The sequence below is a fragment of the Helobdella robusta genome (assembly GCF_000326865.2).
Source record: "Helobdella robusta unplaced genomic scaffold HELROscaffold_21, whole genome shotgun sequence".
NCBI lineage: Eukaryota > Metazoa > Annelida > Clitellata > Rhynchobdellida > Glossiphoniidae > Helobdella > Helobdella robusta.
Window position 1 is genome coordinate 1,805,957 of NW_008704124.1, and position 16,613 is coordinate 1,822,569.

Sequence of the window (16,613 nt, forward strand, 5' to 3'; positions counted from 1 at the left end):
AAATAGAAAATCCTTATAAAATAAATAAATATAAAATAATAAATACAGCAAGGGTTTATGCCTCTTTAATTAACTAAACTTTTCACTTTAAATTTTTATCAGCTTTAATTTTAATTAATTTTAATTTGATATAAATTATAAAATGCAACAGAGTAACAAACAGAAATTAAAACACTAAAAAATTTCTTTGATTACAAACTTATTATTTAATAATAATAATAAATTTATTATTAATAAATAACGAATACTGCCAGTACATCCATTTTATTCTTCTACCATAAATTGAAATTGAATAATTTAATGAATAATAAAATAAAATTAATTGATTTTTTAATTAAATTTTATTTATTTATATAAAATATTTTATCTCGCACATACAAATTTCATGAATAAATAAATAAAAACAATATGGCATAACTCGATAGAACAAATAAGATGATAAAATGGCTACCATTGAGAATGAAAGTTGAAGAAAAAGAAACATTTGAAAGTTTTTATGACGAACCATCCGACGATTTTATTTTATTAAATTCTGTTATTTATAAAAATATTATTCAGAAGGTCGAGATCGGATTTTGTTGCTGCGATTACAAATAATGCCAATTTGGCTTTATGAATTATTTACCCCGTGATCCAAAATACGTTTTTGCCATAGGAGCGCTTAAATTTAACTAACATTTAAAGTTAAAAAAGTGGAAACCGGAGAAAAATAAGCTTAAAAAAATGATGCAATTAAAAGTTATCAAAAGTTAATGACCGGGGGGTAGAGAATTTCTACTAAAAACATTTTCAAAGTTGGGTTAGGAAGGAACACCTGGATGGGAGAACTTTCACAAATTTGTTTTGGATGCTTCAATTTTCGCCGGAAGAGACCAACATTTGAACGGAAGCTAACTTTTATGATAATGTAGTCAAAATTTTACTTACCATCATTTTTGGGGCTAATAATGTTCATTTTTCCTTCAAAAACACTACTTTTTTCGTTAAAAAATGAATTTTAATAACTTTCAACACAAATAACGTTTACAACGGGGGAGCACTGGATTTGTTGTTAAAATGAAGGGATAATAAAAGGATAATGATTTCACACACACACACAACACACAAACACACACACACACACACAAATAACAAAGCACTTGGAATTCGATACAGGACAAAGCACTTGGAATTCTATAAACTGAGAAACATCATTCACAGACGTGTCCACATAAAATGTAGAAACAGAATTTTGATACCACAGCTTAATTTAACCACTTAGCACACGATGAGAAATTATTGAACCCCAGATATTGAAGAAATATATTTTGAAACTTTTGTTAGGAATCTATTAAAGTGATGTCCACAAAGGATGCCACGCTTTTTCTGATAAGTAAATGTTTGGATCTAAGCGATACACTTTGAGAGACAAGTCTTCTTTTCATAAAACTGTGATTAACTTTTTACAGTTTTAAATTATTAATATATATATACATAAGCTTGACGAAATTTAGACTAAGTCACGAAATTTCAACGTCCTTAAACAGAAAATCAAACGAATGACAAACCAAACGATTAAATAATGCTTCAGTTTCAGAAAACACGTGAGTGATTTGAGCGTTAAAAATTTTAACGATCAAACCATGACTTTTTCAAAATCAAGATTTTTAAAATTTTTAAATTAAAAATTAAGTAAATCAATTAAATTCAATCGGGATCTCTTTAAATTGTCGTGAGAATAAAACCTATAGTGCAGAATAAAATATTGAAAGAAATGTTTCGAAAAGATATCCTATTCAAGATAAAGCAAGTTAAAAAAAAAATAGTAGGTATTTAAGGTTTGCTGAAAGCGCAGATGATTATTGATTGTGGGCAAATGCTTCTAGGTCAGCGTCACAGTAGGTAATGTTAGGATTTTCGGTAAGCGTTTCTAACATTAAGAAAGGATTTTAACCCGGTCTTAACGTTTTTCATCTAAAATTTATCGATTCAAATAATTTTTTAAAATAAATGTTATAAAGTAAAAAAGTAAAAGTTTGCTTAATGTCGAAAATTATTTACAAAACGCTTTCAAAGGTTTTAAAAAATGTTCAGACTTCAGTTTCTTCATTAGCACAATCGATTTGAAAGCATTTGTTGTGAAATGAGATTTCGTTCATTGAAGAAATCTGGAAATTAAAGTTAACAATCATCATTTGCAGCTTTCAAAACAAAAGAGAAAATATTAAATTTACTTTTTTTGCATGATCGTTCACTTCAGGAGGACATTCCTGGCGTTTTTCATTAAGCGAATTTATAGGTTGCTCTGACTCGGTATCTGGTTCAACGTCAACCTCCCTATCCATGAAATGATCAATATCCATTCTAGTCACGCGAGGCCATTCTTCATTGACACTGAGTTCTCTTTCGATGATTTCATATTTAGTTGCCGTCTTTAAGCACAGCTTAGACAGCCAGGGCTGAACAATGGTTTCAACATATTCCCCAATGACATGTTTCTGTGAATGACGAAATGGATAGAGTGAGAGTGAAAGTGAGTTTAAACAAAGATGAAATTAAGTTTAGATTAAGTCTGTTTATATAATCTAATGATTATATCAACTTTCAGTACAGATAATACTTACGACAACTCAAGAAGTATTGATTTTATCAAAAAATTGCTAACCTCGAAAAGGTAGCACAGAATGAAGTGGAATGTGGTTATACCAACTATTACACCCCTGTATTCATACGATGGAGGCATTTTGAACTGGAGAAAAAAAATAAATTACAATTAAATATTTAGAAACAACTTTCATAGTTTCAACATTATTTTTTTTTATATATACAAAATTTCAAAATCACGCCCAATTTCATTTTTTTAAAATAAAAACTAATCAAAGCAGAACAGATTCGCAATGGCTGCAATACAAAAAAAATAAAATTGCGAGATACCTTCATAAGAGTGGACCACCATGGATTGGAGTACATGATCATGAGATAGCTGGCCGTTATCACAATTATCAAATTGATCACAAAAGCATCTGCAAAGTATTCATTATCGTATGTACATCGAACGATGCTTAACAGATCACTAAATCACACATATCCTTCATTAACTACAATATTCACTTGATCTACAGTTAAATATAGATTAACTGAGAATTGAATTAGTCGGGTTGAAGCAATTCTAATGTCAAAACATCAAAATGGAACAAATAGGGTCGAGAAAAAGTACATAGAGAATTTGCAATCGGTTAAATTTATATTTCTACGTGGGGAGAATTTTTTAAAATTTGTGATTGAAATTGTATTTCAATAAACGGTAAATATAATTTAAATCAAAATTGAAAGATCGCTAACAGTTGAACATGAAATGTTTTTGAAAAGGTGGTCCCCGCGAGTAAATCACGGCCATGATGGGGATATGTATGGCGGTCACCAGGTAGATGCATGTGCTCAAATGGCTGATGAATTCATCCGTCACTCCATCCTCGTACCTTACAAATTGTTCAAAAATAAATTTTAATCAGCATTTTTCTTCTGAGTATGCAGTATTCAGATACATTTTTTTCGCTACGTTGGGTTTAGCCGTATTTGATATTCTCTGCGTTTTTGTAATTTTTATCAAATTTATATCGAGGTTATATTGTTAATTTTGGATTCCTTTTAAAGCATAAATTAAGAGGAGTATCACCGTATTTTTATTTTTTGAATTAGTTAACAATTTAATTAAATAATTTAATTTAGAATTAACTTGTATTGTTATATAGCTTTTTTTTAAACTAGCTGAATATAATTTGTTGTCGTCAACGCATAAGGAGTGTTGTGTACGAACATTAACTCAGATTCTAACGTTCAATATTATAAATTGAAAGTTAAACTGTTTTTTGGTGAAAATGAATAAAAATAAATGTTTGCAATGTTCAGAGGCGAAAGGTCAGGGGAAGGCTGTTAAATGTTCTCAGTGTGAGTTCTTTGCGCATGCGAACTGTGTTTCAATTCCTGAAGAGGTTTGCAACCTCTTGGATTCCAGCACCAACCTCAGATGGTTCTGTGATAGATGCTCAAGTCAGGGACCTAACATTAAAAAGTTGACCAGCTCTGTCGATTCTCTCAGAAAAGATGTTTTCAACAAACTCAACACATTGAACGATTTGAATGCAAATATAAAGTCTGAGCTCGAGAATATCAACGCAGTAATAGAAAGTAATAAAGAAAAGTTAAACCAACTTGAGAGCTCTGATGTTTTTCGTGGTGAATTGAACATCTTGAAGAATGATATGAAAGTATCATTTGCAGATATCGTCAGTCGCGGGATTAAAAGACACACTGATGATATCAAGGCTGAAGTAAAAACAGTCCAGACGACAATAAATGATGCTAAACAAATCAAAGAAAGAGAAAATAATTTAATTATGTTTCATTTGCCTGAGAGTGGCAGTGATCGGGTGGACGTCATGAAAATTCTGAAACACCTGTCTAATAATGTTGTTGATGCTAACCTAGTTCATCTAACTAGACTCGGAAAAAAATCAGACGATCATACCCGACCGCTGCTTTTGAAAATGGATAGTGTTGACATAAAAAACATGATAATTAAAAACGTCTCTAAATTAAAATCGCTTGACGTCAGCCTGGGTCGCATCGGACTCAGTCACGATCTCTCCCCAGAGCAGAGAAAGGAACTGAGGTCAAAGATAGAGGAGGCAAGGGCATTGGAAGCTTCTGACAAGGGTTTTTTATACCTTGTAAGAGGTCAGGTTGGCAAATGGAGGGTGGTCAAATTTTCGGTAACTCAGAGACAGACCTAGGTGTTCAACTGACGAAAACTAATAATGTTGGTGGTGATGATGGCTTTCATGGTGACTCTTTGACGACAAAGAGTATTGGTGGTAGTAGTTTTGTTGGTAATGTTTGTGGGTATGATGATGGCCGTGGTGATGATATTAGAAAATATTCGATATCAAATTGTAATGTTAATGATTTTAAAAATTATGGTCATATTAATGCAAGTGATAGAGTTAGTGGTAAAGAAGGTGGTGGCAATTTTAACATAAAAGATGTTAGTTTTAATTTGAATAATAATAGTAATGTTGTTTGTGTGAAGATTTTGGTGTTCGCAGTCTGACGCTTGGAGTTATTGGTGACGATTATTTGGATTCATCTCTCGACGGTAATAAATGTTTAATGATGAAAGGCACTGGCAATGATTTAAATGGTAATGTTAATTTTGGTTGTTGTAATGATGGTCATGGTCTTGATGGTGGTGGTTATTCGATGGTCTGTGGTACTGGAAGCGATCTGAACGTTATTGGTATAAATGGTTGTGGTAAAGATGATGGTAGTGATTGCGTAATAACAAATGGTACCGGTAATGATCGTAATGAAAGTGGTGGTTTTAATGATCTTAAAAAAGTAGGTAATAACAATGTAATGAAAGGTGGTGCTGTTGGTAGAAATATTGGTGGAATCAAAAATGATCGGACTAATAATAACTTTTGTGTGGTTAAAATAAAATTGGGTTTACTAAATATAAGATCGATTGGCTCAAAGTACAACATCATTTATGATTTGATCAGTGATGGTTTGGATATTTTTGTTGTTACTGAATTATGGCATGGTTCATCAGAAAATCCCTCCATTGCGTTATCTACTCCTCCTGGTTACCGCTTTGTAGATTGTGTAAGAGATAACGACCCTCTCCATGGTGGATTGATAATATTTTTTTGTCTATGTTTAAATGTAAAAAAATAGCCTTACCTACAGTTACAACATTTGAAGTTTTGGCGGTCAGGTTCACAGTTAATAGTCAGTTTATTTTGCTCGCTATTTACAGACCGGGTCCTGCACAGCTGTCTGGATTATTTTTTAAAGAACTGATTTCTATTCTGGAAAACATTACAGTACTCAGTTCTCGAATTATTTTAACCGGGGACTTCAATGTGCACGTTGAAAAGACGAATGATCCTTATGCTGCTAATTTAAATGATATCTTTGATAATTTTCAACTCATCAATCGTGTAAAAGCACCAACACATTTACGTGGTGGTACACTAGACTTGATAGTAACCTCCGAGGATTTTCCAGTTCATGATTGTTTAGTTCATCCAAGTGGAATTTATTCTGATCATAGTTTTATTTGGGCTGAACTGTCGATGACTCGAGGATATTTGGTTGGAATTAAAAAAAATTCTAAAATGTAGAATCAGATGAATGTTGATGACTTCATCAAACTCGTGCTTGAATCTCCACTCTCCAAATCATGTCAAAGCAATGAGGTAGACAAGGAATTGCATTTATTTAACAACGAGTTAAAACCTATTGCTGATAAAGTTGTCCCTATTCGTGCAGTGACTACCAATAACGTTCGTATGGCTCCGTGGTTTGATAATGATTGCAGGTTAGCCAAGCGTTTGTGCAGAAAAATGGAAAGAAGATACAGAAAAAGTTCACAGTTGATTCATCAAGATGAATGGAAGACTGCTTTGAAGAATAAATTGGAACTTTTCTCTAAAAAACGTCGTCAGTATTGGACAAAAATTGTTGATGACAATAAGATGAAACCAAAAAATCTTTGGCGGGTTGTGAACAGCATTCTCTGTAGGGGTCGTAACGATAAATCCTGCTCGGATATGGATGAACTAACACCTGATCGATTTATGTGCTATTTCAATGAAAAGTTAAGCAAGCTGAGAGATAGTGTCAACAACGATGCTCAACTGAGCCTGGCAGAATTCCAATCAGGTGTCAATAATAGTTTGTTCTCAACGTTTTCTATGGTTTCTAAAGAGGAGGTAATACAGTTAGTTCAAAACTCACCTACAAAGTCGTGTCAACAAGATGAAATACCTACCCACGTATTAAAGAAGTTTATAAAACTATTCGCACCATTGTTGGTAGACCTGATAAACAGCAGTTTAAATGTGGGACAGTTTCCTTCTGGCTGCAAGCATGCTATCATAACTCCGCTGCTGAAGAAACATAATCTAGACGAAAATGATGTTGGGAACTACAGACCAATTTCTAATCTGTCTTTCCTATCCAAAATTATCGAACGTGTGGTTGCCAGGAAAACACTCAGTTACTTGAACAATAACAATTTATTGCCGAAATATCAATCTGGATTCCGTCAGTACCACTCGACTGAAATGCTCTTTTGCAAGTTTTCTCAGAAGTGTACGGGGCAATTGATGAACAAAATGTGGCAATGCTAGTTTTTCTTGATATGTCATCCGCATTTGATTGCGTAGATCACAAAGTATTTTTAACAAGACTACGTTGCAGTTTTGGAATCTCTGGTGCTGTTCTGAGGTGGTTTGAGTCGTATCTGGTAGGTAGATCACAATAGGTATCATTCGGTGGTAAATTGTCTGAGGTTAATGTCATGCTGTCTGGTGTGCCACAAGGTTCGGTTTTAGGTCCTATTCTATTCCTTATCTATACATCTGAAGTACTAAAGATAATAGAATCATTTGGTTTTTCAGGTCATGCTTTTGCGGACGACTTGCAAATTATTGTTACGAGCAGGCCAGATTCTTTTAAATCAGAATTGGACAAACTGGTTAAATGTTTGTCTGGGGTCAATAAGTGGATGCAAAACAATGGTTTAAAACTAAACCAAAACAAGACTGTTTTTTTACCAATTGGAACATGGCAGCAACTTTCAAGAATAGATATAAATTCAATAACTGTTAATGATGAGGTCATCCCATTTTGTCAGACAGCAGCTAATCTGGGCTTCATGATTGACTCAGGTTTGTCAATGAAACAACACATTAAGAAGCTCTCAGCCGAATGCATGTTTCAAATCAGGAAAATCAATCAAATTCGACGATCCTTAGATACATCCACGTTGCAGACGTTGGTTCATGCATTTGTGGACTCACGCGTCGACTATTGCAACAGTTTGTTTTATGACTTACCTGATCGATCCATGGCTGTACTTCAATCAATACAGAATCGAGCCGCAAAAGTTGTTGTTGGAGCTCAAAAATACGATCATGTGTCTCCAATATTGAAAGAACTTCATTGGCTAACCGTCGACAAAAGAGTGTTGTTCAAAATTTCAACACTTGTCTACAAGTCTATCAACGGTCTAGCTCCATCTTATTTGTCTGACAGGTTCAAAAAGAGATCTTCAAAAGCATCTGGAACACACTTGAGATCCGATGTTTCAAACCTGCTGTTGATCCCAACAACGAGTCTCCGTATGGGCTCTCGTAACATTGCTGTTTCTGGACCAACTGTTTGGAACAACCTGCCTGCTGCTCTCAGAAATCCGGACCTAAACCTGCGTGATTCCAAGAAGAAACTGAAATCTCATTTATTTTCATTGTAATGCATTATTGATCAATTCTTTCTGTTTAGTCGACATGTTCTAAATATTATTTCGTATTTTCGTTATATTGAATTGATTACTTTTTTGTTTATGACCAAATTTTTACCTTATTTCTGTGCGATGTATAATGATTTCTCGTTTGTTATTTCAATTATGTTGTTAAGTTCAGTTTTTGTTAGATAGCGCTTTTGAGATTCGTTTAATTAGCGCTTCATAAATGTTTCAATAATAATAATAATAATAATATAAATTTTCATACAAACAGGCATTTAATTGATCTTTAATTTATTACTCATGGTACACCGGATGAAGTAGGAGCTTATATTATACAATTTAGATATAATTGATTTGCAGTAAACCCATATTAAATGGCTGTTTTAAACAACCAAATTTTCGATAGTCAAGTAAAGTCACAAAACTTTAAGTTGGAATTGCTCATTCATATTTTTATTAAGAAAGAGCAACATTAAAAAGACATCATAAGTTTATGAAATCTTTTAACGTTACCTAAGGCAGATGAAATCGATGATGGCCGGTTATATAATGACGCAAACGCCTCTCGTTAGCATTAAAGTTCAAGCACTATAGCTCAAATTCCTTCACAAACAAATTGTATATAATTTCCAAATTAATTTTCAAGCCGCCTGGTTCAAACGCTAAAACGTTTTATACGGTTGTTGAAAAAACACTGAAATTATGTCTTGGCATGGTTGAAATTATCTCAAGCTCAATAGTATAGTTCGGGTGAATGCTTGAAAAACAGATTTCAATAGTTTTTAAAGCTCTGATTGCTTTGTAGATTTCTTACAATTTTTTATAAACTCATCATTGGAGTTGAGACTTCTTTATAAGCTCAGATTCATATTACGGTGACACAGCCATACTTCGTAAATATGACTTTGTATCGAATTATGTACGTATGAACAAAATGAACATTTAAATACATACACCAGAGCACAGACACGCTCATTCAAATGAAAAAAACATTCAAATGCAGATTGAAATAATGAACTTAAAATTGTACTTTTACTAACCATGTTTGGTTTTTCGTGAAGTAGTACATGAAAATCATGGTCGCCAAGTTCAGTGCCAGGTTCGTTACAATGGAAAGTAACGGAGTGAAAGCAACCAAGCTGATCATTGGTTTTCTGGCTACCAACACTTTGTACGATGATGTGAAGCAAACTGGGCGGAATTATTTCAGAAAAATAATTTTCTAATTTTATGAAGTACTTTAAGTTTTCGTCATGGCAGAAATTTGTCGCATGTTTATGAATTGAAGTTTAATATTTAATGTCAGCATTCTTCCTTCTGATGCTTTCAAGTAGGTGTGCTTTTATGCTTTGTCTTTATAGGTTTTAAATCCAAATAAAAAACAATGGAATTGTAAAATTTCAACTTTTAATTGCAAGAATCATTTTTAGGCCTAATAATTTGACGATTTCCTCCAAATTGTTTTTTTTAGAAAGCCGAATTGATTTTTTTACATTTAAATTAAAAATATGGTTTTGAAAAATTAATTTTTTTATCATTTATAATATTAGTGTGTGAAATTTTTATTTAAAATTTTGAAGTAACTTTTAATCAAATTATCTACTACAAGCAATTATTACTTAGTGATCATTTTTGAATATGAGGTACTAAATGTTACCTTACTGTTGAAACAATTTTTGAATTTAAGAATCTGAATGAGAAAGTTTAAACAAACATGTAAATGACAGTGGAGTGAGCATGAAGATGTCTTGATACATGAACTGCATGTCACTCAGCAAGGTTAGATTCTATTTAAATGAAAAAAATAAAATACACTGCTAACAATAATATTTTTTATAAAAAAAAGTAAATTTATCTAACCCAAATAAAAATGCACGCGATGAGAAACTGGTTCATGCTGTATGCCGTCATGAATTTGAAAATTCCAAAAGATGTTGCTAAGGCACACCTCCCTTCCCTGTTGGATGGTTTACGGTGTTGTCAGTTGATTTGTATTTTAACAGTTTGTTTAAAAGATTTTAAATATTTTAAAAACTGAGAAATTTCAATAGTTTTCAGTAATGTTAACATTTTACTATCTTGATAGGTTGAAATCTGACCTGACGAGTCTGACCACGCAGGAGATGTTGGCCTGCTTCGACGTGAACGGAGACGCTACAGATGCTTCAGTCTCAGACAGCGAAATTCCCGAGTGAGCGGTCTTCAGAGCGCCACAATCATTCGCCCCATCACCACACATTCCAACGTAATATCTTCATTTATTTATTTTCACGATAAAATTAACTGCAACAATTTGATTGAAGTTTATCAAGAATAATGATTGAAAACATTACCCAACAGCTTGCAGTTCTTCGACCAGTTGTTTTTTCTGGTCTGGAGAAAACCGCGCAAATATCGTGCCCCTGACGACCAACTTCAAATAAAAATAAATATTAAATTGAAAAATTACAATTTATTTCAGTAAATGGTACCTTGGAAACCAAATCAGGATAATGAGATCTGAAGAGTTTCCACATTTTGCCAGTTATAGCAAAATGATATTTGGTCTGCTTAACCTCTGCTTCTTTTAAGTTTGATTCGCTAGAACTTACGCCTAAAAACTGAAAGATGAAGAGATAAATCATAATGTACTTCAGTAAAGAAGAATCGAACACAACAAAAAAATTTTAATGTCAATCTTACATCGTTGAGCGTTATCTTTTCAACATGATCATCTTCAAACTCATTTATTTGGCAAAAGGACAACAAAGGAATGTCAACAGAGTTGTTGGGTGTATCCAGTGATATGAAGTAAACACTTTCGTTCCTTTCAATGAAGAAACATTTTTGTGCGATGTTTAGCGCGGTCAATAAATTGTCACCTGCAAGCATTTTTAATTCAATTTTCTTTCCTCCAGTTGTTGTAATTATCTATAGTTATAGCAATTGAATAATATTTTAAAAATATTTGTTTTGTGAAGAAAACCATCCGATTTTTTAAATCTTCCAGTTTTACAAATAATTTTAATTCTACAAAAATTTTAATGTGAAACTTTTAAATTCTGACCTGTAACCATTACAATTTTTAAGTCAGCGTTTTTCAACTTTTTTATAGTGGAAATTGTTTCTTTTTTCAATTTATTTTCCATAACTATAAGGCCAAGAAAAATCAGAGAACTTTCGATCTGCTCTCTACAGTTCAAACAACAGTTTAACGTTTAACGCAAATCACATAATCAGTTAAAGAAAAAAAATTTATAAAATTTATACTCATATATGTACAAAACAAATAAACGAGAGAACGAACGAAAAAACGAACAAACAAACTCACGAACAACAAATGAACGGACAAACAAACTAAAAAACGAGCTACGAACAACAAATGAACAGACAAACATGGGAAGTTAATAAAAGCGTAGTAAAATAGCTGGAAATCAAAAGCTACCTGTCCATTTTTTCCACGATTTTTAAAATGCCGTTGACATCACTAGTCGGTACATCGCTGTAAAGTGGCTTCCAGGCTAGGGCAAGCACTCTGAAACCTTGGCGAGTGTAGTGCACGAGAACTTGCTTAAAGTTGGCTGGGACTGTTTGTGATAAAATGATAAATTTCGATAAAGACAGAGTTTATGTTAAGTTTGTGTCAAACATCAAATAGCGAAATGACAAAACATATATAACAATAAGCATTTTTTGCCAGCCTGTGTGGGCAATTGATAACGAGGATATCGTTTCAGGAGATCCTTTTGCGTAGACGGAAAAAGTGTTGAGTGGGTCGAAAGAATCAGCTGGCCTCTGTTGGCTCCTGACAATAACAGACATCCGCTGAAGTTTTGAACTGAATGGCATCTGTTTCAATACACCATATTCGGGTATCATTTTTTCCTGAATTATCGTGTAGTAGGCAAAACGAAAATAAATTTTAAAAAACATTATAAAAAAAATTAAAATTTAGTTAATAGAAAACTTGTAATAAGAAGTTACTTGATTTTCTAATTTAGGCTTAACTACTATCGGCGTTTTGAGGTCTGTCATTGTGGCATCTTCATATTCAATGAAGTGCTTGATAATTTATTATTTTATGTTATCTATATTGTTGAGTTTAGATAATGCAATCAAATATTAAACAAAAAATAAAAATATATTAACCCATTGTGTGTATTCGAACATTTTCAAGTCAATTGGATCTCCACAAAAAATTCCATCAAGACAAACGAGCGAGTGACAGGAGGCCATGTTGATCCGTATATGATCCAGGTAATACGATGATAGTGGCTGAGAATGTTTTGACGTTTCATCTTTTTCGTTCATATAAATCGGCTTCATAAATCTAAGACAAAGGCAATTTATTTATCCTTTATAGGTATCAATTGTCGCTGTATTATTTAATATAACACTTAGGGGCTGACCTAATGTTATCATCTGAACAGAAGACTATGCCACTATCACTGTTGCTACTAATGACATCATTTCCCGGACTACCACAAGGCTGAATGCAGTAGATATCTAATCCGTCCTCAGTTAACGTTCCTGTTTTGTCAAAACAAAATGCATCGAGACTGCCGCAGACGTTGATTGACTTGGAGTTGAGACAGAATATGGAATTCCTCTTGAGACGATACTGGGCAATAGCGATGCTGTAGGTGAGAGCGGCTGGCAGCGCTGGAGGAACAACGATGGTCACGATGTCCAACATTCGAATGATGACATCTTCTGCCACCGATCCATTTAAGGCCTAATAAATTATATAGTGGAAATTATTTTTTAAAGGTATGATCAACATTTTGCTATCGTTAGTTAAATGTCTTCACTCACAACATTAATCAGTTTCGAGTTATTAAGTTTGCTATTTCTTTTATTACAATTTATAAATAATAAGTTTTTAATACAAAAAATAGAAAAATATGACTTCGAAATTGTTAATAAATTGCATTTAAAATGTTGCTGACCATGCAGCATGCCGTATAGACCATGCCAACAACGGCTACACAGGATAGAGCAGCAACGTACTTGTAACTATCTTTTGTGAACTTAAAATCCATCGATTTTGGATATAAAATTGAACAAATCAATGATCCCTTTGTTGTCAAGAATCCTGAATATTTTTGTGACGATGTTAAGTGTCTTGTGCAATTTTATTTAATTATTTTAAATTTTCTAAATAAATTACAATATATATATAAAAGTAAAAATAAAAAATCGCAACCTGTTCTAATGACCATAGCGGTTACGGGTTGCATATTCACCGTGCGTGTTTGGATAACGCACGTACCACAATACAAAATATTTCTGTTGTGGTCTTTCTCGTTGAACACGAGCTCGTTATCCAAAACACTTGTCTTTGTTATGGGAACACTTTCTCCTGTGGTTAAATATTACATTAAGAGAATATAACTAACGGGATGCATTAAAATTTTTGCTAAGTTGGAGCCAACTTGCAGCAGTTCATACCATCGCGTTTTTCAAGATAATTTCTTTTTATTTCAAAACAAATCATTCCAAAACAGACCAAACTCGAACTTTTGTGGATTACAAAATAGTTGAAACAAAAATTGATACAAATGTCTGCTAAGCGTTTGTATGAAAATGAAGATGATGATATAATATGATAGTGATAATAAAATTTATTTTCCAAACATCTTGTAGAAGGTTGATGGAACCTGTAAGCATGCTTTCGTTGACGATGGCTGTCCCCGAGTTGAGGACAGCATCACACTGCATGATGCAACCGCTCGAAGGTATCTGTATGACATCGCCTGGCACCAAATTAATCGAGCTTGTTTCTTCAAACATCACACCTGAAATGTAATAAATTTCAAACTACTTTATAAATAAATAAAACGATTTTTCAGATGTTTCTTAAATCAATGTAAATTATTAAAATTGTTCCGTAGAGCAAATTTGTATTCACCTTCTCTTCCCGGTCTAGCAACGAGACATGTGCTTATATTGTTCACTGTTTTTTTCAATGCCCTCTCCATCTACGTGTAATCAAAATATTAAAAAATACGAGATTTTGAAAAATGAGATGTCAAAAAGTTTATATCTAAATACCATTCGTTCTTGAACAATTTGAGCGATCAGCGAAACGACCGACATTAGGAAGATGCACGCTGAGTAGTAATAATATGACTCCGCCGCCGACCATAACAAAATGCTGAAGACTTGAAAGACGTAGAACGGAGTCAAACCCTGACAAACAAAAAATTATTCAACTATAACTTAGATTCACAACGTAAATAATTATAAGTATTATATTGTATTATATTATATTATATTGTATTGTGTTGTATTATATTATATTGTATTATATCATATCATATCATATCATATCATATCATATCATATCATATCATATCATATAATATCATATAATATCATATCATATCATATAATATGATATGATATGATATTATATGTTTAAAACATTAGATTGTTAAAATAAGCAAATTTTATCTTCCATAAAAAGCAATTGACGTTCTATAAAGTTTAAACAATCTAATTAAACGATTTCCAATTAGCCTAATCAAAGAAACGATCATTCATTCATTCGTTCGTTCGTTCGTTCATTCCTTCGTTCATTCATTCATTCATTTATTCATTCATTCATTCATTCGTTCATTCATTCATTCATTCATTCATTCCATTAACATTCGCAAGTAGACTAAGTTGAAAGTCAAAAGGCTCTGATAGTAAATTAATTGAATTTTAGTTGTAATCTTTTTGATTTTAATATTATTTCCTCACCAGCTCATTTTGTACTATCATTCATCTATTTTTTGACAAGTTAACGTTACAGTTCCCCCGTTTTCATTAGTAGAGTTTTAATCAACCAGTCATCCGGCGTTATGCATGCCAATATTTCCAAAAAGAGTTAAGAGTTAGTATTACTTTGAACTTTTTTATATACTTTTTTGTCTTCCAAGCTGGTCTTTTTATGACTTCGTTTTTCCTCTCCTGTCTCCAGCTGATTAAGTTTCAAAAATTTACAATAACAACCATTATAATTTACGACTAGCCGAATCAATACACATAGAACAAAGACATCCGATAATAAATATTCAACAACGGGCAATTGGAATCCTTCCCACTAATAAATTTAGAATCAGAGGAATCATCGATAACGATGACACGTAAAAGTGTCATATTGCACAAAGTTGAAGATCGTAATAACTAATTAAATGATCGTTAAGTTTAACAAACACGAAATCAACAAAGTAGAGTAGAGACAAAGTATATATATATATATATATATATTTTTTTTTTTTTTTTTTTTTTCAATCCAATTTTATTCGGCAAAAATCAAACCAGGAGATCCAAAAAAGAAAAACTTGTGCAGACCACCTTAACTAAAAAAAATAAAAAAATGTGCCAAAACGAAATGTAATGAAAAATAATGTCCATTTATAAAACAAATACAGGAAGATAAAAAATAAATGCAATTAGTATTTATTCATTATCACAAATTTTTTTCCTAGCAACTATTTTAAAATTGTTCAAGGAAGAAAATGATAAATTATGAAAACCTAGTTCATTCCAGATAATAACACCTCTTACAAACCAGGACCTATCATTTAATTCTGTTCTACTATTAGGTATTTTCAACATGTTGTTTTGTCTGGTCAAAGAAACAACCCTATCAAAAACAAACAATCCTCTATAATTATCAAAATGCTGGACTTTATATAAAAAAATTAACGTAATGTATTTATTAATTTGTTCAATATTGAGAAAACCATAGTTGGAAAAAATGAAACTAGTATGATCGCGATAACCTATGAAAAAACAGATTCTTAATATACGTTTCTGAACTATTTGCAATTTGTTGTTTAAATATTTGCATGAATAACCCCAAAAAATATTCCCATAAATTAGATGAGGATAAAAGAAAGAGTAATAAAGAGTGATCATTGATTTGAGGTCTAGTTTGTCACGGGATCTATAGATCACCCCTATTACTTTATGTACTTTGCTGAGCACTAGGTTGACTTGTTCAATCCATTTTAAATCACTTTGTAGTGTTATACCAAGAAATTTAATTGAGGAGACCCTGGGAAGAGCAAAATCGCCAAGCGTTATTGCTAAATCGTTAAAAATTTGATCATTAGTTTTGATTTTTGGTCCAAACACGATGAAACATGACTTTTTAGCGTTAAGTGTCAATTTATTATTTTCAAACCAATCGACAAATTTTATTAGCTCATTGTTCATATTAGAGAAAAGCTGATATGGATTATCTCCAGATAAGAATATGTTTGTATCATCTGCATATAGCACGGTATTACAAGTATTTGATACCGAAAAAATATCGTTGACAAATAATATGAATAATAGTGGTCCT

The 16,613-nt window shown here is 32.4% G+C and overlaps 3 protein-coding genes across 3 annotated transcripts; 1 reads left to right on the forward strand and 2 right to left on the reverse strand.

Moving 5' to 3' along the window:
* Positions 1 to 554: 554 nt before the first annotated feature.
* On the reverse strand, positions 555 to 3,376 carry HELRODRAFT_171679 (hypothetical protein; the record flags this gene model as incomplete). The annotated part of the gene is made up of 6 exons (XM_009018378.1): positions 555 to 581; positions 758 to 814; positions 2,214 to 2,477; positions 2,645 to 2,728; positions 2,914 to 3,002; positions 3,322 to 3,376. The coding sequence occupies 6 exons, from the start codon at positions 3,374 to 3,376 to the stop codon at positions 555 to 557; spliced, it is 576 nt and encodes a 191-aa protein (XP_009016626.1).
* A 481-nt stretch (positions 3,377 to 3,857) lies between these two features.
* Positions 3,858 to 5,715, forward strand: HELRODRAFT_171680 (hypothetical protein; the record flags this gene model as incomplete). Its single annotated transcript, XM_009018379.1, has 2 exons — positions 3,858 to 4,716; positions 5,069 to 5,715. 2 exons carry the CDS (start codon positions 3,858 to 3,860, stop codon positions 5,713 to 5,715), a joined length of 1,506 nt encoding a protein of 501 aa, XP_009016627.1.
* Positions 5,716 to 9,311: 3,596 nt separating this feature from the next.
* HELRODRAFT_78010 (hypothetical protein) lies at positions 9,312 to 14,461 on the reverse strand (the record flags this gene model as incomplete). The annotated part of the gene is made up of 18 exons (XM_009018380.1): positions 9,312 to 9,484; positions 10,008 to 10,080; positions 10,154 to 10,250; positions 10,393 to 10,545; positions 10,627 to 10,706; positions 10,765 to 10,893; positions 11,000 to 11,154; positions 11,340 to 11,460; positions 11,756 to 11,842; positions 11,954 to 12,157; positions 12,257 to 12,334; positions 12,422 to 12,547; positions 12,708 to 13,007; positions 13,222 to 13,367; positions 13,479 to 13,634; positions 13,933 to 14,070; positions 14,184 to 14,253; positions 14,327 to 14,461. Coding segments are annotated over 18 exons (2,421 nt in total), but the record flags the coding sequence as incomplete, so codon positions are not given.
* Positions 14,462 to 16,613: the final 2,152 nt, after the last annotated feature.